The sequence below is a fragment of the Chiloscyllium punctatum genome, chromosome 20 (assembly GCF_047496795.1).
Source record: "Chiloscyllium punctatum isolate Juve2018m chromosome 20, sChiPun1.3, whole genome shotgun sequence".
Taxonomy (NCBI): Eukaryota; Metazoa; Chordata; class Chondrichthyes; order Orectolobiformes; family Hemiscylliidae; genus Chiloscyllium; species Chiloscyllium punctatum.
In genome coordinates, this window is record NC_092758.1 from 40828276 (window position 1) to 40851415 (window position 23140).

At 37.5% G+C, this 23140-nt stretch overlaps 1 protein-coding gene across 12 annotated transcripts in view; it reads right to left on the minus strand.

Annotated features, from left to right (window-relative positions):
• The window catches only part of LOC140492064 (kelch-like protein 3), a 119385-nt gene that overhangs the window by 37452 nt on the left and 58793 nt on the right, over positions 1-23140 (minus strand). For all 12 annotated transcript variants that reach the window (XM_072590730.1, XM_072590740.1, XM_072590732.1 and 9 more), the window contains one exon: positions 14034-14143. In XM_072590730.1, the coding sequence (XP_072446831.1) occupies positions 14034-14143 (110 nt within the window). The remainder of the gene's footprint in view (positions 1-14033; positions 14144-23140) is intronic.

Genomic DNA, 23140 nt, shown 5'->3' on the forward strand with positions numbered 1-23140 from the left:
AGCACTTTTCTTTTACTCGCACATTTCCTAGAGATATCCTAGTAATTACACCAGCACCATGCCCACCAGTGAGCCCTTGCTGGAAGAGAACAGCAGCAGTAAGCATTTGACAGGATGGGGAAGTGTGAACATATACCCCCACCCCCCCCATAAATTCCCTATGCAGAATAGATCAAAAATACTGGTTGTTGTTATGAAGTTGGCCAGGTGGCCCAAATGAGTAAAACAGTGAAAATGAAAAAAATAAATTTAGACTTTGATTTTCAGGAATCCAGACCATAATCCCAATGTCATCCTAAGAGGGAGGCCCCATTTCTGGAGTTGATGGTATGATAAGCTACATCAGATAAGTCACCCTCAACATCAAACCACACCTCATTGAAGCAGTATGGGTAGCTTTCCAAATCATGAGGTGAAGGTTTGTGCCTTGATGGTAAATTGTGTCAAACATTACCTTGTATGATGCAGCAGTCTCACTCTGGCTTGGTAGTAAGGCACTGGGCTGAAGGGTGTATGATTCCCTGCTCTAGAGTTTTTCTGAACACTTCCAATGCTCCTTCCAACCAATCAGGCTCAAGAGATGCTGTCCATTGGCAACCAGCTCCCAGTTGCCTGCCACCTTCAAATCTTGCTTGTAGTTATTGCAGTCCAGATACAGATGTCCATCAAGCTATGGAACCAGTGGACAGCTCTCCTGACAGAAAAGTTGTGTGTATGTCTGTACGTCTATACGTGGAGCCATTGTAAATCTTGTCGGTTTAGTAGTGAACGTACAGTATGTGACTGAATTATAATGGTCAGAACCTCTGAATTAGTGGCTAGAGAAAGTAATAGATATTGGCCTCCTTGGTTCACAATATTTCATTGCAGCTGCTGGACTGAAAAGATTCTGGATTTTCCAGTTCTGAAATTGCACTGAAATTTGGGATACATCTGCAATCCGAAATAAGCAACAATGATAAATATCCTTCCCACAATTCTTGACAGGAAAATACTTCCAATGTTCTTGCAATTACTGCAGTTGCCCTTATTCTTGCAAAAGATGACATGCTTGACACCATGCAAATCCTAAGACACTGCCTCTTCCTCCAGCAGAGACAGAGAAGTCTGCGCAAATGATAGAGGAGCATCAGTCTTACACGCTTGATAATGTCAGGCTTATAGTCTAATCAGCTGGGTTTGCCAGTAGCATGCAAGTCAACAGATTTGCTAAACTTTTGCAACATATGTTTCCATGATAAAAGGCTACCTACACAGTGTCTAAAGTTCCTTTGGTCACAGTGCTTTCCCTGGAATACTACTCAAGTAGTGTGCCATTTATTGATCTGTTTATTGCAATCAACATAATGTTGGCAACTTATTAAGATGGCAAGATATGAATGGCAAGACCAAATGTACCACCCTCAACACCAAACCAGATTCTGATGGAAGACTAGCAAGTGTAAATTTCCAGCTTTGGGAAAAACACTTTCGTTCCAATTCATTCATAAAATAAGACATTCTGATCAGGAGACTCTATGAACCTCTTAACCTTGGCAAAATCTTAGAACCATTCTATCCAACATTTCCAATTTATTACGTCCATACATTCATGATGTAGGATGACCAAAACTAGGCAGTACATTTGTCATAATTCTAAGAACATAATAAGCAGGAGGAGTAGGCCATCAAGCCTGCTCTGCCATTCAATAAGTTCATGACTGGTCTTTTTGTGGATTAATCTCCACTTACCTTTCTCACGTTCACTTTCCCGGTCACATTTACTTTGCACAAGCTCATTTTTGAAAGACATTCATTTAAGTTCAAAGTGAATTTGGAAAAGGATGCAAATAGAATTTGTGGCTATGAATTAACTTCTGGGAAGTTATACTTTGGTTGAGATCGCTTTGAAGACGAGAACTAGTTAACCAAAACAAAGGAAACAACAAGTAACTGGACAACAACATACAACTTAAGGTAGAACATGTAAAGTCACCACCGTCTTCTCAAGAATAACTGGGGACAGGCAGCCAGTTGGCCAGCCAACGACACCCATTCCCCATAAGAGGAGTCAGCAATAACGAAGCTCATTTTCTTGAGTCTTTCCTAATAACTCCATCATCTCATGCCATGGATCAATTGTTTGGATTTGATTGCACTGCCCCATGAAACTTGACTGATTCCTTTATGACATGTTGTTTAAAACGGTGTGTAATACTTAACAAACAGTCTAATTTAACTGGATTGCATTCCATCGGTCATCATTTTGAGCCTAAGTTCTGTGGTAACTGCCCTTCTTTTCCCTTTCTTCCCAGTTTGGTATCACCTTCAAATTTAACCAATTTACATTGATTTAACATGGGAGGAATGCATAAATGCATGACCTCCCAGCAACTCTCATATATGTTTGTATACATTCCCTCCACACATCAATTCCTACAAACTGTATGTAATTTATGTAATGATATAAATGATTTGGATGTAAATATAGTTACTAAATTTGCAGATGACACCGAAATTGGTGGTGTAGTGGACAGCAATGAAGGCTACCTTTGAGTACAACGAGACCTTGATCAGGTGGGCTGAAGGACGAGGGAGTGGCAGATGGAATTTAATTTAGATAAATGTAAGATGCTGCATTTTGATAGGACAAATCAGGGCAGGACTTATACACCTTAATGATAAGGTCCTGGGGAGCGTTGCTAAATAAAAGGACCTTGGAATACAGATTCATAGTTCCTCGACAGTGGAGTTGCATTTAGATACGATAGAGAAGGTGGTGTTTGGTAAACTTGCCTTTATAGGCAATAAAGGCAATAAACAATATTGAGTATATGAGTTTGGAGGTCATGTTGCAGCTGAACAGGATATTGGTTAGGCCACTTTTGGAATAGTGCTATTCAGTCTGGTCTCCCTGCTATAGCAAAGATGTTATGGAACTTAAAAGGGTTCAGGAAAGATTTACAAGGATGTTGTCAGAGTTGAAGGGTTTGAGCTATAGCGACAGGCTGAATAGGCTGGTGCTATTTTCCCTGGAGTGTCAGAAACTGAGGGGGGAATACTTATAGAGGTTTATAAAATCATGAGGGCATGGATAGGGTGAATAAGTCAAGGTTTTTTCCCCAGGGTAGGGGAGTTGAAAATGAGAAGGCATAGGTTTAAGGTGAGGGGGAAAAGATTTAAAAAGGTTCTAAAGAGGCAACGTTTTCACACAGAGTACTGAATGCATGGAATGAACTGCCAAAGGAAGAGGTGCAGGCTGGTACAATGACAACATTTAAAAGGCATCTGGATGCGTATATGAATAGGAAAGGTTGAGAAGGATATGGGACTAGATTAATTTAAGATATCTGGTCAGTTTAGACGGAAGGGTCTGTTTCCACACTGTACTTCTCTATGACTATTTCCTAATCCAGTTTATTTTGAATATTTTTGTTGTTACTCATTGTAACAAGTATACGAACATTATTGAAGGTACTTATCATTTGTCTCAATTTCTCCTGCAATTGCAGCTGTCATGCCTTAGAACAAGTAGGAACAAACATATAATTGAAAAGATGTTCAAGCATATTTTTCCAAACTAATCCTGTAAAATTAGCATTGCCATTTACTTTTCACAATTCATTCAATCTCCTAAGGCTTGCATTTCACTAAAGGAATATTCTTAATCCTGATGTATTTTCTTCCAGATCTGTCTTCATTTAATAATACAAAACTTTGATTTTATGCTTGAATTACCTTAAGTTCAATAAATGAAATGATTTTACCTTTTTTCCCCCCCCCACTGTTAAATAGGATTATCATCAGTGGAGGCTTATAATTACAAAAATCAATAATGGGTTTCTCGTGGCACCCATGAACACGAGTAGTAGTAGTGTTGGTGTTGGAGTTGTGGAAGGTAAGAGGAAAATATGATAAATGTTTTATAGCTTTGTGTGTTTCCTGAAAAGATTGCTATTAAAACTATTATTCAGTAAAGAGAGAAATGAATGAAATAAAAGGAATGCACTTGCTCAAACTTTGAGTCATATTCCTATGTTGTTTAATAGTTCGAATAAAATAAAAATTAATTCATTTTTCACCTTATCCCTGACTCAAAATTGTTAAAATTCTATCCTGATTATGTAAATTTAAGCATTTTGTTAGAGGATCCTTAGTGGAAAGTAAACTTTTAATTAAATGAAAAATCCAATCAGACATCATTTATTGCTTTCTAAAGCAAATGCTTAAAGATTATTGTTTTACAGTTTTTTTTAAAAAAAGTGGGGGGGGGGAACAGTTCTCCTGAAGGCTGTAAGTCAATATGTGGCCTTTTACCTTGTGCATGCTAAATGTGAGTTGATCATGAAGATGTCGTCTCTGGTATCATATGGCATGATAACACAAAATTCAAACGTGCATAGCACGTGAAAAATGCACACTATGCACTGCACGTTCTGATGAAGAAAGTTAGCTTTTAATTCAATGAAATATCCAATCTGACATAATTTATTGTTTTCTAAAGCAAATGGTCAATTTAAAGATTATTCTTTTATAGTTTTTTTTTAAATGGGACAGTTCTCCTGAAGGCTGTAAGTCATCATGTGGCCTTTTACCTTGTGCATGCTAAATGTGTGTTTATCCTGAAGAAGATGTCTCTGGTATCATATGGCACGATAACACACAAAATTCAAACCTGCGCAGCAGGTGAGAAATGCACACTACGCACTGCACCCACAGCATGTTCTGATTGAGAGAACAATATAAATGTGAGTTTCACAAAGATTAGTGAATTGGTGTTGATGATTTCAAACCCCACATGCATCCAGAGACCCTTCTTGATTGTGTAATTTTGTTTTTTGATCTTCCCTTTTTTATGAAAGCATCTTGTATCTCCCACATTTCAAGATCCACATTTAAGTTGTTCTTCTTTGATATATCTTTGCTTTTAGCTGGAGAAGAGAGACTATTGAAATCCACTTCTTCCAAATTAAGGGTATTTTGTTTAAACACTGGATTTTTGCAAGCCTGGTTGGAACTTTTTATTTACAATAGGTTTCCTTACTTTTGAAGTGCTCATTGCATTATTGATTACATAATATATTAATCAATCATATCAAATTCAGCTTGTCAGAGTTAAAAATTCATGTTATTTGCAAATTATTCACAAAAAGAAATCCGGAACAGCATTTACAATTCCAGTCTACTCAAGCTTAATAATCAGTCAGATTTCTAGTCTTCAGGAAGGAGGTTTCCAGCCAAACCATTTAATCTGAATGAATACCTGTATTCTAAATTTAAGTGTGAGACAGTCTTTGTGATAACTTTCTTCATGGAAATTTTTCACTCCAGCTGTTCGAACATGCAGCCAATTGGTGACCTCATTCAAAACACATCAGGTTCATGTACACTGGTGACACCCCACTATCTCACTACAGCCTTCCATGGTTCCTCAAATTGTCTCTAAATTGTCATGCTGCTCATTTGTTATCCTATACTAAATGAGCAGAAATTTCCTCAAATCAAATATTTGGGAGATCAAATTAAAGCTGGCATTTTTAGGCCTTGCTACTTCTCAGCTACTCTCCCTTTGGTACCTGTTAGGTGCCATTATTAAAGATATTAATTAAAGCATTGAGTCATGAAGTCAGACAGCACAGAAACAGACCCTTTGGTCCAACCAGTCCATGCCAACCATAAACCCAAACTAGCCTCACCTTGTCAGCGCTTGATCCATATCCCTTCAAACATTTCTTATTCATGTAATCATCTGAATGTTTTTTTGAAGTGATGTAACTATACCCGCATCCACCACTTCCTCAGCAGTTCATTCCACATGCAAACCACTCTGTTAAAGAAAACAACTGTCCATCATGTCTTTTTTAAAAAAATCTTTCTTCTCTCACCTTAAAAACATGACCCCAAGTCTTGAAATCCCCCACTCTAGTGAAAAGACACCTACTATTTGCCTTATCGATACCCCTCATGATTGTACAGACATCTAGAAGGTCACCCTTCAACTTCCTATGCACTGGTGAAAAACATCCCAGCCTATCCAGCCTCTCCCTTTTACTCAAGCCCTTCACTCCCAGCAACTTCCTTGTAAATCTCTTCCGAGCTCTCTCCAAATTAATAATATCCTTCCTATAACAGGGCAACCAGAACTGCAGTGCTCCAGAACAGGCCCCAATGTGTTATAGCCTTCACATAACTTCCCAATTCCTATATGCAAAGGTCTGAGCAAAGAAGGAAAGCATGCTAAACGCCTTTTAACCATCCTATCTACATGCGATGCAAACTTCAAAGAATCAAAGGATGTTGTGGAACTTGAAAGAGTTCAGAAAAGGTTTACAAGGATGTTGCCAGAGTTGGGGGGTTTGAGCTATTGGGAGAGGCTGAATTGGGTAGGGCTGTTTTTCCCTGGAGTGTCAGAGGTTGAGGGGTGACCTTATAGAGGTTTATGAAATCATGAGGGGTATGGGTAGGGAAACAGACAAGTTCTTTTCCCAGGGGTTGGGGAGTCCAGAACTAGGGGGCATACGCTTAGGGCGAGGGGAAAAATTTAAAAGGAACCTTAGGGACAACTCTTTCACAGTGTGGTGTGTGTACGGAATGAACTGCCAGAGGAAGTGGTGGTGGCTGGTACAATTACAACATTTGAAAGGCACCTGGATGGGAATATTAATAGGAAAGGTTTAGAGGGACATGGGCCAAGTGCTGGCAAATGGGACCAGATTAATTTCGGATATCTGTTTGGCATGAACAAATTGGAATGAAGGGTCTTTTTCTGTGCTGTACAACTCTATGACTAATTCTTGAGAATGTGGCTGCTTCTCTACTTGATACGATCATGGGTTTTGAATACCTGGAGATTATTTTGACTCGTTACCAAAATTAAATTACAAACTAGAAAAGTGAAATCCAGACCAATGATCACAAGAGCTTTATGAAATCATTTGAGGTTAGCAACTAGGATCACCCCCTTACACAATGCAAACTCCAGGGAATTAAACTCTTACCTCATATCATAAGTGCTAGTCTACACTTCACATTAAAATCTACCATATCTCAATATAATGCTCCAAGCCCCTCTATAGATAGTTGTTCGACTTTTTACTCATTTCTTGATCACGAAGTTTGTGTCAGCAGCAAATTTCATGATACAACTGCTGTCCATCATTGATGAATACTACAAAAGGATTTTTTTTTCCTAAACAGATCATGTCTTCAGTGTTGATTGCACACCACCTCTCTATTTAGCCAATAACAATATGTACTTACACAGCATATTTAACCTGGTAATTAGTCACAAAGTGCTTCACTGGAGCACTGTCATACAAAATGTGATAACTGCTCCATAGCTTTAAAAAGTTCCTCATTAGCTTCATGGAGTAAGTGCATCAAGAAGCTTTTGAAAATTTAAGTGAACTAGGTTCAGTGGAATATACATTATCCATTTGCTTAAAATACCCCACAAAATATCAAATAAATTAACAAATAAAAACAGTACTAGCGTTACTATTAAGCAGTACAGCATCAGGTCAAGCAAGCAATTCATAAACATAAACTTTCCAACATTGGCTTTGAAATGTTTTGCCTAATTCACACCATCAATAAGTTTAGGTTCGTGCAAAGGTTTGAAGATAATCAGGATTGTACATTTGGGCTTCATACTGTAAAGACAAAAGGTTTATCCTCCAACTTGCATTGGACTACCAAGATTGTTATGAATACAGTTTATGTTTAATAATTTTGGTGGACAGGTTTGAGGGATTGTGAAATGCTTAGATTATTTTTCTATGTATGGTTAATGAAAAGATACAACATAATTTCATTTTTAAAACAAGGCGTTTTCTTAAAAACTACATAGTTCCAGATAATTGCTGGCCTTGGTTGCCTGAACTCACTCAGGGAAAACAGACTGTTTTATGACTGGGTATTACAGGTGTTATTTTTGGACAATTTTTATAGACTTGGAATTTCCATTTGAATTTTTCAGTTCATTATAACAACTGTCACAGAACAAACTGCTCAGCTCTTATCACCTGTCTCTGACATACCTTTAAAAAGAAGAGAACACGGTGAAACCTGACTGTTCTTCTGGAAATGTAATTGAAAAAGTTTCTTAATATTGTATTTCTCACATAAGAACATATGATCAAGGAACTCCAGTAGGCCATGCAGCTCTTTGAGGCTGCTCCGCTATTCAATAGGATTATGGTTGATCTAATGTAACCTCAACTCTATATTCTCCAAACCCTGACCTTTCATCTCCTTGGTAATTAAGAATCTATTTCATTCTGCCTTAAAAGTATCTAAAGGTTCTCCATCCACTGCCTTTTGAGGATGGGAATGCCAAAGGCTCACAATCATGAGAGAAATAAAAGCTTCCTCATTTCAGTTATATACGGGCAACCCAATTTTTTAAACACAATCCGAAGTTCTAGAATCTTCCACAATAGGATATGTACAACATCTACCTGATCATGACCTCTCAGGATCTTATTTGTTTCAATTAAGTCATCCCTTTTTTTTTAAACCCCAGAGAAAGATCTAGCCTTTCATCAGAAAGAACCTGCTAATTACAAGCATTAGTCTATTATTAAATCTTCTCTGAACTGCTTCCAATGCATTAACATCCTTTCATAAGTATGGTGACCAATACTGTCTACAGTACCAGATGCGGTCTCACCAATGCCTTGTAGAACTGCAACATAATGTTCCTACTCTTATATTCCATTCCCTTGGCAATAAATCATAACACTCTATTAGTTTTCCTGATGACTAGCGTTACCTACATCCTAATCTTGTGACAACCAGATCTCTGAATCTTCTTGAGCAAGGGGTGTTTCCCAATTTCCCAGAGATAAATGGGCATAATTAGTGATGACCACAAGTTTTTTTCTTTATAATAAATCAATACTTATGTGTAAATTAAAATTCTTGGTTGATAAATCTTTTCAATCCAAGTCTAATTTAGAAAAAACAAAATTAGCCACTTTGGGATTTAAGTATAACATTTCTACTTTATATTACAATTAAGTTGAAAGGCAGGAGATGAAGAGGGGATTTGTGAACAAGATTTTTCACCCAGAGGGTGATCAAGATGTGGAATGCACTGCCTGGGAGGGTAGTTGAGGTGGGAAATCTCACCTGGTTAAAAAGTACTTGGATGAGCACCTGAACTGTCATAATATTCAAAGGTTTGAGCCTGGTGTAGGAAAGTGGGACTAATATAGGTAGGAGTATATTTTAGCAGTACAGATTCAATGAGCTGAAGGGAGTCTTCTGTACTGTACAATTCTACAATTTTAACCAATCTAAATTCGACAGCATAAATTCGTGTTTATAAAAGTTTAAATAGAAGGGTAAAAGCTATGAAGTTGCTGAAAAAAAGTATTTGGCGAGTGACAGAATAGAGATTTAATGAATTTTTTAATGTCACATTTATGATATTCTGGTACAGAGATGGTAAATAACCATTTTCAAAGATAGTGGATTTACAGTTTTACTAAAAGTTTTTAAATTTAACACAGTTTGGATGATAGATACTATATACAGCATAGATACATAATGTCTGTTTCCTTTCATTAATGTATCAGCAAAATATTCTAAGACTATAACTGGGACATTTAAAGTAACCTGTTTTTTTTTTGTTTGTGTATTATACTGAAGGTAAAATGTTTAGACAGCAGGAATCTGCACTATGATGATGTGGATTCTGTTTCCTCGCCCTTGAGTTTGACACGGTACATGTTTGAGGTACAATAGTCCCCAAAGCTATATTTAACTACACAATCTAAATGAAAGTATGCAACAGAAGCTAAAGTAAATCACACTTCTCACTTTTTCTTAGTTAATCATAAAACTTTACTGCTGGAAACACACGCATAAAGGCTGACTATGACCTTCTAGTAGATTTATTTATTGAGCTAAGCAAAGATTAAAGAGGCTTTGTAGGAGCAAACACCAATAATATTCATGAATAAAGCTGTGAGTGTCATGATGGTATAAATATGTTCCATATTTTCCAAAAAAACTAATCTCACTTTAAGTTAACAAAAGTGCCTAAAACAATGGTTCCTAAGAATCACAGGACTATCAATTCTTGACTCACTTCAGTCAGTAATCATGATTTGGAGATGCTGGTGGTATACAAAGTTAAAAATCACACAACACCAGGTTATAGTCCAACAGGTTTAATTGGAAGCACACTAACTTTCGGAACGCCGCTCCTTCAACCATCTGATGAAGGAGCGGCGCTCCAAAAGCTAGTATGCTTCCAATTAAAACCTGTTGGACTATAACCTGGTGTTGTGGGATTTTTAACTTCAGCCAGTAAGGCAGACAGACTGATGTGTTATTTCAGCATCCGCCACAAAGGGAGACATTTAAAATTTGTTTAACCCTTGGGCAACACAATCAGTCCTTTGAAATATGTGAGAATTCCAAGCTTTTGAGAACAAGAGGAAACTGGAAGGTCTTCAACATACAGAAGGAATAAATAATTTAAAACTAGCAGCAGCACAAAAAGAATGTTCCCTTACAATATACTAAGGGAGATAGGGCTCAGGACAGTCAGGACACACATTTTTCAAATACTGACAAGGAGAATCCAATTGCAGGAGTTTTGAGTACTCGGTCTCTGATAGGAGGGTATTATCTTATGCTTTGAATCAAGAGATAAACCAATAAAGATATTGAAGACACTGGACCAAGTCAGTTGCTAATGCTAGCTGATATTATTTGTCTTCTAGAGGGCTTAATGAAGGAGAAAATATTAATCAGAGGTGAACATGGAGGTTACAAACCATCTTCAATATAAAGTGTTGGACTAAAGAATGACCTGGTAAATGGAAATGTTGTAGTAGAAGATGTAATGTGAAAGAAATTCCTACAGAAAGAGCTGCATTTGTTTTGGGAAATGACCTGACAGGTTCAAGAATACTGGCTTCACCATGGTTGGTCCAGCAACCAGTGGGGGTAAAAGCAAATAAATATTACAACAAGATCATCATGGATTGTTTCCTGACTGTGTTGTAACTAGGTCTCAGGTTCACAAAATTAGACATGAAGAAAAGGAGTTTGTGAAACAGGAAAATTATTTGGAAATTCTGTTATCACATACAATTTTCAAAAATGAAGGCATTGAGAATGCAGCTGATACATTTGTGTTAAAGATGGGCCAAATGTAACGAATGGACTAGGAACTGAAATAGCCATTACCAAACAACCTGCTCCGAGACAGAGTCAAAAACAATACCTGAGTCGAGTTACTTGAAAGAGAATGCCTTAATGAGGAAATGGAGACCAATTCAAATACCAGCAACTGAGGAACAGGCAGTGATCCATCAGTTGATAGTTCTGAGTACTGTTCTGAAATTTCATGACGGGCTCACAAAGTGCCAACAGCAGGTTGCTTGGTTATTAGGAAACAAAGCTTAAAATATCAAAACATTTTTATTGCCCAGGATTACGTAACATATGTAGTCATTTTTTGAGGCATGCCACACATGTCAGGTAATGGGGTGACCCCAAATTTCAATTAAACTGCACCTTAAATTTTGATACCAACTTTTGAAGAACCATTTAGCAGAGTCTTAATAGATTGTATAGAAACCCTACCTAAAACCAAGAGTAGGAACCAGTACCTTTTAATGATTATGAATGTTGCCACAAGATTTCCTGAAGCAGTTCTTTTGGGGAAAATTACTGCAAAAATGGTATCAGAAAAATTGTTCAATATTTTACAAGATATGGATTCACAATGAAATACTATCATAAACATTCACAGTAATAATGACAAGTTTAGGTATACAGAATGACCTCGGTTATCCGGATGTCGACTATCAGAATTTCAGATTATCCAAACAAGATCTTAAGGTCCTGTTAAAAACGTCATTAGGCAACTCTGCATTCAGTTATCAGTTAAATTGCATTATCATGTGCATTGCCAGATAACTGAAGCATGTTCAGATAATTGGCACTGATGAATTACCACTTGTTTACAATCAGATCAATTATCCGAAAATATTCCCCGCCCATCTCGTTCGGATAATCGACGCTGTTCTGTAAATAATTTATATCTTCTACTCATCATCCACAATCTCAATGTGTATTGGAAAGATGACAAGAAATTTTGAAGATAATGATTCGTGCCTATTGTTGAAAATATTTTAATAATTGGATAAGGGAATTCCTTTGTCCCTCTTTGCCATTAAGGATATTCCTATTTTGCATGAATATATAAGTATGAAATCATAAGTCTCAAACCAGAAAGATTAGCTCAAGTGATGGAAAACAGAATGTTTAATCTTGCTTTATCCTATTAAAATCAAAAGTTATAGCAGGTGTAGTTCACCTATTGCGATGTGGCCAAAATTAGATCACCAATAAAGATTCTACATTATCATAAAATCAACATCGAATCAAAAGTGGAGACATCTCCTATTCCAAGGAAAGTGAATTATATTGAACAATTTGGACAGACAGGATTAATCACAAAAGATCGATTTACCAAGGCAATACTGACAAGATCCAAACACAAATAAGGCCAAAGAAATATCTGTTTACGTAACACCAGATGGACTTTCAGTGCAAAATCATGTCATTTGGAATGAAAAATACATCAGCAATGTTCCCTTAACTAATGAATAATGTAATGCAAGGTATATGTAATTGCACGCTTCCCATCAATGATTTGGCTCTTTTTAGCTAGATCAGGGAAGAACATTTACACCACTTGACAGTGACCAGCCACAAAAAGCCAATTTAGTTATAAATCTGCCTAAGAATGAATTGCCCAAAGCAAAGGTAACTTACTGGGGTCACACATTTACCTGATGGGGCACAAAGGGCCTCAGTTTACTGCATCATCCAAAAGCTAGTACATTTGATCGCTGTGATGCTAATCACTGAGCTAAGTGTCAGCTTCGATTAAAATATTAAATCTCTAGAAAGAGACTTGAACTACAACCTTCTGATTCAGAAATGAGGCCACTACCAATGAGCCAAAGCAGACACTATCGCTGTATCAGAACTGCATCTGAAGGATATTTTGTTTGGTTTGGTTTGTTTACAATTAAGTCAGTGATCCAGACTGAAACACAAAGTTAAGTACCTCTTTTCACTCTCGACACTAAGAGGGGCAAACTGATGATACTGGACACAAATCCTCAGACAGCAAATATCCCTCTCCTGGAGGAAAAGCAAAAACAACCACTGCTGTGGTGACAGAAAGACTGTTTCTTTGTTAACCACAAGCAAATGCTGGTGAGAATGAATTTGCTATTTGAAGGGACAGGATGTGTGGAGATATAAGAACCAAAGGGTCACCAGAGAGTACTGTGTGACTGGAAGCCTGCTTGATGAAGCTTAAAATATTGAGTTAAGCAACTTTCGAAGGATGCTTGACTACTCATCCTGATGCAACATGGAGAAGCGGACTTGCTGAATAACCAGGAGGAGATGGACACTTTATCGACAAGGCTACATATCCATTGAGTGTATGACATAATGTATACATTTGGCATTAATTAAATCAGCATTGCTGAAAAGTATTTTATGAGGAAACAACTTTTCAGTAATTTGGCATAATAATGCTTAATGTTTAGTCGACATTTGGGGCGACACGGTGGCTCAGTGATTAGCACTGCTGCCTCAGCACCAGGGACCCAGGTTAGATTTCAGCCACGGGTGTCTGTCTGTGTGAAGTTTGCACATTCTCCCCGTGTCTGTGTGGGTTTCCTCCCACAATCCAAAGATGTGTACGTCAGGTAAATTGGCCATGGTAAATTGGCCATACTAAATTGCCCACAATGTTAGGTGCATTAGTCAGAGGGAAATGGGTCTGGGTGGGTTACTCTTCAGAGGGTTGGTGTGGACTTGTTGGGCCAAAGGGCCTGTTTCTATACTGTAGGGAATCTAATCTAATCTAAATGTCAGAGAATGTGAAATTTTGTGCAATCCTTGCTGCTCATAGCTTGGAAATGTTTACCACTTTTTAAAAAGAAAACTTCACAGAATTAGTTACAACATTTAGATTCAAGCCTTCATCCATTAAATTAAAAACATACCTTTTCTTCTGAAGCTACTGTGAGCTTATCACTTGATATCAAACTGCATACTTGATCCAGATTCAGACTAAGAAATTCTTCACCTAGCATAACATCAGGAAAATGTTGCTCTGTTCAGGAAAAAGAACAGGAAAAATGAACATAAAAGTAAGCTTGTAGAAACAACAGATTTGGTTAATTTCTTTGAAACTTCAAAATTCTCATTCTAGTTAAATAAGCACCATGTTTTCTTCCATTATTGACAAGATATAGCCTCTGAAATGCTTCAGGAGTGCTCACTATTATTAGTGGTGACATGGCTACAGTACTCTAAGCAAAGAGCTTTTTTGAAAATGTCTTGCTGTTTTACATAAATGTACACATATTCTTAAGTCATTGCGCAGTTTTTTGGTACAATGTACTTCAAAAAAGGTTTGTCTGGACTTTTCATTGCTCATAATGCAATTCAAGTTCAATTCAAGAATCCAAGAAAAGCCCCGGAAAAGGTATTTTTACTAAAGAAGAAAAAAAGATATTGCTACATTTTCTTTTCCAAGTGAAAGAAATAATGATCTATTAAAATGAATTCAAAAGTTATTTAAGAAATATTTTTCTCACTTTTTAAAATTAATGGGTGTGCAAGATACGAGAGAGATGATAACCTGCTGATTAACAGTAGAATCAGCCACTCGATTAAGAAAGGATGCAAAAATTACATATCCTAGTACTCAAGGGACCATGTTGATTGTCATAAAGATATAAGCCATACAAAGAGTACTCGAATGGATATAAGTAATTAAGCTCTAAAAGTTGAATTCTAGCAAAACATTGCCTCAAGTCAAACAAACTGTGTAGATCTTTCAGCAAATCATGTAAATTATTGGAGAGGCGATGGCCTTGTGGTAGTATCACTAGACTATTAATCCAGAGGCTTAGGTAATGTCCTGTGGTGGAATTTGAATTCAATAAAAATCTGGAATTAAGAGTCTAAATGGTGAGCATGAATCCATTGCCAATTGTTGGAAAAACTATTTGGTTCACTAATGTCTGGCTTACATGTGACTCCAGAACCACAACAATGTGATTGGGCAATTAGAGATGGGCAATAATTGCTGCCCTCGCCAGCTATACCCTCATCTTGTGAATGAATTAAATAGAACGCATAGTTTTTAAAAAACATTCCAAATATGGGCTTTACCAAAGCTTACTTAATAACTTTTCTAATGAGTTATATAGACAGCCAGCTTAAATGAACATACTTCTGCAATGTGAGCTATATACAGGATGCACTCAGATTTAGAACGGACAGACATGGAAATAGTAATCGCATTTCTATACTCATGACAGAATCTTATCAGGTTTTTTACCCATTCCCATTTCACTTTGGCAGGCTTTAATTTAGCACAAGAAAATACCATATTTGAAACAATAACTTGAGTTTTTCACTTGTAAAATGTCATAGTCCACCTATGAAATCTCTGCACTGCTTCAACCAAATTTCTGTGATTGAAATTAAGTTGTGGACTTTGCTGGCGACATAGTCAGGGGAATACAAATCTTAGGAATGCAATTTTCTTAGGCTTTGCTTACATTTGTATAAAGAGAAAGACGACTAGGTGGACAAGATTTACTTCACTTTTCTCTAGTAAGAAAATCTTTTGTTGAGACTAGAGCTTTGGGGACTGAGCTAATTTTAGTTTACAAGTAATCTAATAAACGCAGTGGACGGTGAAACCCAAAGGCACAACAATGAGCTAGATGTATGTGAAGGAACACTTGCCTTGAAGGGCACTTTAGAAATTAAGAAAAAATAGTCCAGTTCAAATGATCTAACAACAAACAAGATTTGCTGCAAAATTTATATTGACGTTTCAAGAAGAAACACACTAAAAAAAGTCACACAAATTAAAATGGAAAATAATTGAAAATGTTTATTATTTACAATTAGGTCTGAATTTATTCTGATTGTTGCAAAACATGGCCTAGATTTTTCATTTTAGCAGAATTGAGGCACATCTTCTGCCTACCAAAAATTTGCATCTCATATCAACAGATCAATATTCTGACTTCTAGGTCAAATACATAAATTTGGCAGGAGTTTCAACCTCTTTCACCAAGCATGTCTGTACTGGGAGGAAAGAGTGGCTAATGCAAGTCTCTCATATCAAATTCAGTGAACTGTCACCAGTATCCACAATTCCAAATGATATATTGTGCTTGCATGACTATAGCATTGCACAACTGAAAATAGAAACCCCTTCCTCAAGCGCGACTATAGCATAAATAATGCAAAATGTGTCAAATGATATATTGTCATTATTTGTACATTATTATATTATGCATCTCCATAAATGGAGAAGAGATTTATTTCATTCATTCATGGGATGTTGAAGTCACTGGTTGGGTCAGCATTTACTACCCATTTCGAATTGACCCCAATAAGGTTATGGTGAGCTGCCTTCATGAACCACTGGACTTTATGTAGTATAAGTACACCCACAGTGCTGTTAGGAAGAGAGCTTCAGGACTGTGATCCAGTGACAGTGAAGGAACAGCAATACACTTTTAAGTCAAGATAGGGAGTGGCTTGGAAGGAAACTACTAACTGGTGGCATTCCCATGCATCTGCTGCTCTTGTCCTTCCATAATGGTAGAAGTTGCAGGTTTGGAAGGTGCTGTCAAAAGGAACTTTGACAAGTTCATTGCAGTATATCTTTTGGAGGGCAAGTTATTTGCTACAGAATTTCAAACACCTAACTTACTCTTGTAGTCACAGTTTATTGGAACTAATGTTGACCATTGTGAAAACATCAGTAAATATCCCACTTCTGAAATTATGAGAGAGGGAAGGTCACTGAAGAAGCAGCTGAAGATGGTTGGGCTGAGAACACTACGCGGAGGCACTACTGCAGTCCTCTGGCTGAGATAATTTACCTCCAATAATGATAACTATCTTCCTACATATGTTGCCAACCAGCAGAGAGAGTTTTCCCAAATCAAACTGAACCTAGCTGAGACAAAGTTACTTCTTCCACATTTAATCAAATGCTACCATGTTGTCAAGGGCAGTCACTGTTATTTCCCCTCAAGTTCAGCTCTTCTGTCCATATTTGGAAAGGAGTTGTATTGAGATCAGAGCAGAGTGAGCCTGGGTAGATACATCAAACTGAGCATCAGTGAACAGGTATTTCCTGAATAAGTTATGTATTGTGACAACGTCCATTAGTTTGCTGAGGATTGACAGTAGACTGATTGAGTGGTACTTGGCTAGACTGAATTCCTCTTGCTTTTGGAGGTCGGGATATACCTGGATAATTTTCCACATTGTCAGGTAGTGCCAGTTTTGTAGCTTAGCTACAGGCACAACTAGTTCGACAGCACAAGACCTCTGTATTACTGCTACAGTATCCAGTGCCTTAAGCCAAGTGTTGATAACATGGAGTGAATAGAATTGACTAAACACTGTTATCAGTGTTAATGAGGATATCAAGAGGAAGCACAGAATGATGCTTCTAAATACTCCAGGCTTGACAAATTTGCAGGGCTCCTTCATCATTAAACATAGGGATACTTGTGGAGCATCCCCCTCCATTGATTGTTAAATTGTGCAATGAATGTTGCCAGTGAAAAGCCAATGACTAAGAAAATGTTCCATGACATATTACAGCATAACCATGGACATTTATCTGCCTCTGGTTCATCCAAAACCCAGTAAAGGTTGATGGATTTCATTCGCATATACAGACCAAATGAACATTATCTGCACACACCCTGACAATGGGGGAGAAAATTGGTATAGCATCTATCTAAACCACTGACAGAAATCTGGCAGTACCATGCTATATTTCACTAACACCAACCACAACTCTCAGATTATTGAAATTCCTTAAATCAGTCAGACCTATTATGGATCACAAGACCATAGAGGTAGAAGTAGGCCATTCAGTGTATCAAGTCTGCTCTGCCATTCCAAGAGATCATTGCTAATCTGATAACCATCAGCCCCAATTTCCCAGCTTTTACCCATAACCCTGGATTCCCTTCCCGATTAAAAATCTATCTATCTCAGCTATTAGTCTACTTAACCACCCAGATTTGATAGCCCTCCGCAGTTGAAACAATTCGAGATTCACCACCCTCAGAAGAAATCTTGGTCTTAAATGGGTGACCCTTTATTCTGAGATCATGTCTTCTGTTGCTAGAACCAACTTCACCACATCAACCCTGTTAAACCCCCCCAAAATTATTTTCTATGCTTCAAAAAGGTCAGCTCTCATTCTTCTAAATTTCAATAAGTTCAGGCTCGTCCTACTCAATCTCTTCCCATAAGACAGTCCTTTCATGTATCTGTCAGCTGAATGTTCTCAAAGCTGTTCTTGTCTTTCACCTAATCGGCTGACTAGTGTCATATTTAGTTTTAGCAAAATCTCCCTGCTTTTATATTCTATTCCCTCTAAAGCCATCACTCCATTTGCCTTCCTTATTACCTACTAAACTCGGCTGCTAGCTTTTAGTAATTCATGCAATCTGTCTGTGCTGTCGCTTTCTGAAGCCTTTCTCTATTTAAATAATATTCAGCTCCTCTATTCTTCCTGCCAAGGTGCATAACCTCATTTTCCCACATTGTATTCCTTCTACCAAGTTTTTACCCATTTGCTTAATCAGTCCATATTCCTCCGCGAATTCTGACATCCTCACCATTTGCTTTCCACCTAATTTTGTGTCACCCACAAACTTGACTACAGTACATTCACTTTCCTCTAAGTTACAGCCTGCCATCCTAAAAATGGGCCCCTTATCCCAACTGTGTTCTCTACCCATGCTACCACCAACACCTTATTAAACAGCCTAACATGTGGTATCATATCAAATGCCTTTTGAAAATCCAAACATAATACATCCACAGCTTCCCCTTTATCTATCCTACTTGTTACCTCCTCAAAGAATTCTAGTAAATTTTTCAGGTATGATTTCCCCTTCATGGCACCATGCTGACTCTGCTTGATCATATTACGTATTTCTAAACACTCTGCTATTACATTCTTTATAATAGACATTCCAGCATTGTAGTGAAGACCTGCACTCCAGAATTTGTCACACCACTTGATAAGCTGTTCCAGTACAGCTATAACACTGGCAGCAATGTGAAAACTTTCCACATGCTGTCATTAACAATGCTATCAAGCAGCACGTGCTTAACAATAACCTGCTCAGTGATACCTAGTTTGGGTACTGCCGAGGCCACTCAGCTCCTGAGCTCATTATAGCCTTGATTCAAACATGGACAAAAGAACTCCATTCCAGAGCTGAGGTGAGCATGACAGCACTTGATATTAAGTTCACATTTGACTGAGTATGGCGTCAAAGAGTCCTAGCTAAAGTGGAATCAATGGGTAGTGTCCTAGGCCCAATCATCTTCAGTTGTTTCAATAACCCTCACTACAGCATAAGAGCAGAAGGGGTGAATGTTCGCTGATGATTACACAATGTTCAGCACTATTCCCGAGTCCTGAGAGCCAAAACCAGTCCATGTTCAAATACAAGAAGACCTGGAAAACGTCCAGGTTTGGGATGACAAGCAACAAATAAGTTTCGCGCCACACAAATGCCAAGCTATGGCCATCTCCAATAAGAGACAGACAACCATTGTCTCTTGACATTCAATGCTGTTACAATCACTGAACCCTGGACAATCAACATCGTGGGGACTGATCAGAAGAAACTGAACCAGGCTTGTCATAAGTATAGTGGCTACAAGAGCACATTTGAGGCTAGGAATACTGTAGTGAGTTACTTACTGTCTGACTCCCTGAAGTCTATCCACAATCTACAGATCAGGGGTGAGATAGAATACTCCCCACTTGCCTAGATGAGAGATCCAATAACACTGAACACACCTTTGAACATTCGGGACAAAGCAGTATATTTGATTAGCACTAAGTTCACAAGGATCTACAGTCTCTGCTACCTACCTATACTACTAAGATGACTATCCAGAAGATGCCCTGCAGAAATTCACCAAATCTTTGGATAGCACCTTCCAAACAGAGTCACTTCCACTTAGAAAGACAAGGACAACAGATACATGGGAACATCATCACCCAGGAGTTCCTCCACAAGCTAACCTCCATCCGGACTCGGAAAATATTGCACTGCTTCAGTGTCAGAATTCTGAAATTCCCTCCCCAAGGGCATTGTGGGTCTACCTACAGTAGATGGACTGCAGCAGTTCACAAGGAAGCTCATGATCACCTTCTCAAGGGCAACTAGGGATGGGCAAGTGCCCCCCATGTCCCACAAGAGAATACAAAAATGCTGATAGGAAAAGCGGACAGATGAAAGATATTTACTATTTCACTAATGGATCATCACACAGGAGTCAAGACAAAGTGTGTAATCAAGATAAAGATTTTAGGTGGGAAAACAATTAAACTAGAATCCTGATGCGTTGCAATATTAGTGAGAGGCAAGTTCAGTGAGATTATCTTCACTTGCTTCCACTTACACTACCAATCAAACACAACATCTCCATCAACTGCTCCTCTGCCTACCCTTGTACTATTACCCAGAGTTTCCCGAGAATGCATCACTGGACTTTTCTTTCCCTCACATAAAGTATAGACTATATCTGCAGTCATGGGACTTCACTTCTACTTTTCCACCCACTCTCTTCATCCCTCCACAACATTTTTGTTGCTTTGTATTTGTCCCACACCAATTATAGATGACCCATAATCTCTTTCAGTTAAAAAACATTGAAGAAATTATGCTCATCCATACCAGAATCCATATCCTTCCCACTGTTATGAATGACACTGGAGATATGCATTCTTGCTGTAGTCCCACTATTCAATAGGTCACAACATATTTTTATTCTGTTTAGCCTTTTCGTAGTACAGAACCTCTAGTATTACTGTGTAAATTTGTCAAAGCTTTTTGTCTTGCACGCAGAGCAATTTGCAAGAATATCAATTCAATGGTGAAACTAACATTTATAACACGAGAGGTAAATACTGATTTGTAGAGGTGCTACCATTGAGAATGCACTATTACTTACGATCAGCAATTAACTGCCAGGCTTTATTTAAATTATTTGATTGTCCTTAAGGTGTGAAGAATTACACTGACAACAAATTTAAGATTGGCAACTGGGTTTGCTGTGTAAATTCCTGCATGTGCTTGGCAGGTGCTGGAAGCTCCACATTTCTACATCTGTCCCTATGTACTAACAGAAAGAATACATATAGACATACTGTTTTTCTTTCAACTCAACAAAATAGATGATTGAATTCACTGTTCCATTTCTTAGGTCAACAATCAGAATCAATTTATCTGTCTTAAAATTTATAGAAAGCCTAACATTTATGAATGCATTCTCTAGGATAACACCTTTACCAAATGGAAACCACTTATTAACCAATTAATACTCTCCTCTCATACTGTACAAGATGTTGGTTTTCCCCTCAAATTGGTACTTTTATGAATTGTCCTGATGAATACAAGGCAAAAAAGTACCTAGAAAGCATGTTTATTTCCAGCAATACTCAAAAACATATTACCCAGTTACAAAGTTAACCAATCAAGTACCTTACCTATAAATAAGTTTTAAATAACAAGATCCATCAACCGGCTTTCTTTACTGAATGCAATTACTGGTTCATTAACAAAACAAATCTTATTAAATGAAGATACAATAACTGGTTAACAATCTGCAAAATGAAAGGGTAAAGGTTTATTCCTCTAAAATAACACCAAAGTGCAGATACAAACACTTTTTAGGAAAAAAGAATATCTCTGCAGAGCTTCACATCAAAGCAAAACATCTTTCTAGTCGTTAGAAATATTCTTGAAGACAAAAAGGATAAGGCATAGAAAATTCTTATGTTGTCACTGATTAGATTAGATTAGATTAGATTCCCTACAGTTTTCCAGATACCAAAGTACACTCTATTTAGTTGAGAGAAGTCTGCAGCACAATAAGCAGCTATCACTAGTTGCGGTTTCTAAAAAAACCTTGGTAAAAATATCTCCAGTGTCCACAGAGACCATTCACCAACCTCTTAAAAGAAACCACAACAGGTAGTTTCACCAAACTTGAAATGAATCTATTTTTTCACAAAATTTCAAAACTTAAGTCCAAGAAATATTAAATATGGAGGATCTTCACACTGTCAATTCCATCACTTCCCCAATCTGTACCTAAACTGAAAATAGGTGTATAGGTATTTCTTCTATTACGCAATGGTTGCATTCTTGTGCAACCTCTCATTATAGAAAAATCATGCTTTAGAAACATTGCTTAAAGTGTTGGCTATGTAATCGCATTACAGCCAACAAACATTTGAAAAGTTCAAGCTTTAGAAACAGTGTCCCCAATTTATCAATCATGTTCCAGTGAATGCACGTTAACAAAATGCACATTCTAGCAGAATGACCTGCATTCAAAGCTGGCCTAATCAGAGTCCTGTAGAGTGTGAGCAATCCTTAATAATGCTAAATATTAAATGCCACTGTTGGGGTTCCTGTAGTGCATCCCTAAGTCTGAACCTGGAAGCCAGGGTGCAAATCCCACATGCTCCAGATCAGGTTGATTAGGTAAATATCTTAAATGCCATTAACTAGTGTTGGATTAAATCTACTTAGACCAATTCACAAGTTGTTAACATAATATTCGTTTGGTTTGAATAAAGCTTTAAAAATTGATTTCAAGTAAAAGCCAAAAGTTATACAGCAGCATGCAAGGGTTTAAGCAAAATCCAAAGAATGTTAATTGCATCATGTAGTGTGTGTAAAGTCATGTATTACAGAGAATTCTGTACCATTAACGTTGACCTACAGTATCACGGAACTCGCAGCAGACCAGCTAGATTCAAGAAATGGTTTCCTAATTATTAAACAGTAGAAATTCACCTCCGTGTAGCAAATTACACAACTTGACTAATTTATGTGTAATTATATCACCTTTCCCGTAAAATGTTCAAACCTATTCAATATATTTCATAGTACCAAAGGATTACGGGTATCTTGATATCATACCTAATCCATATTTTTGATATAACATGGAATGCAGACTTGAAGAAAACAGGACATATAAATAAGATACAAAATATTTCATTGGCAGCCACTGG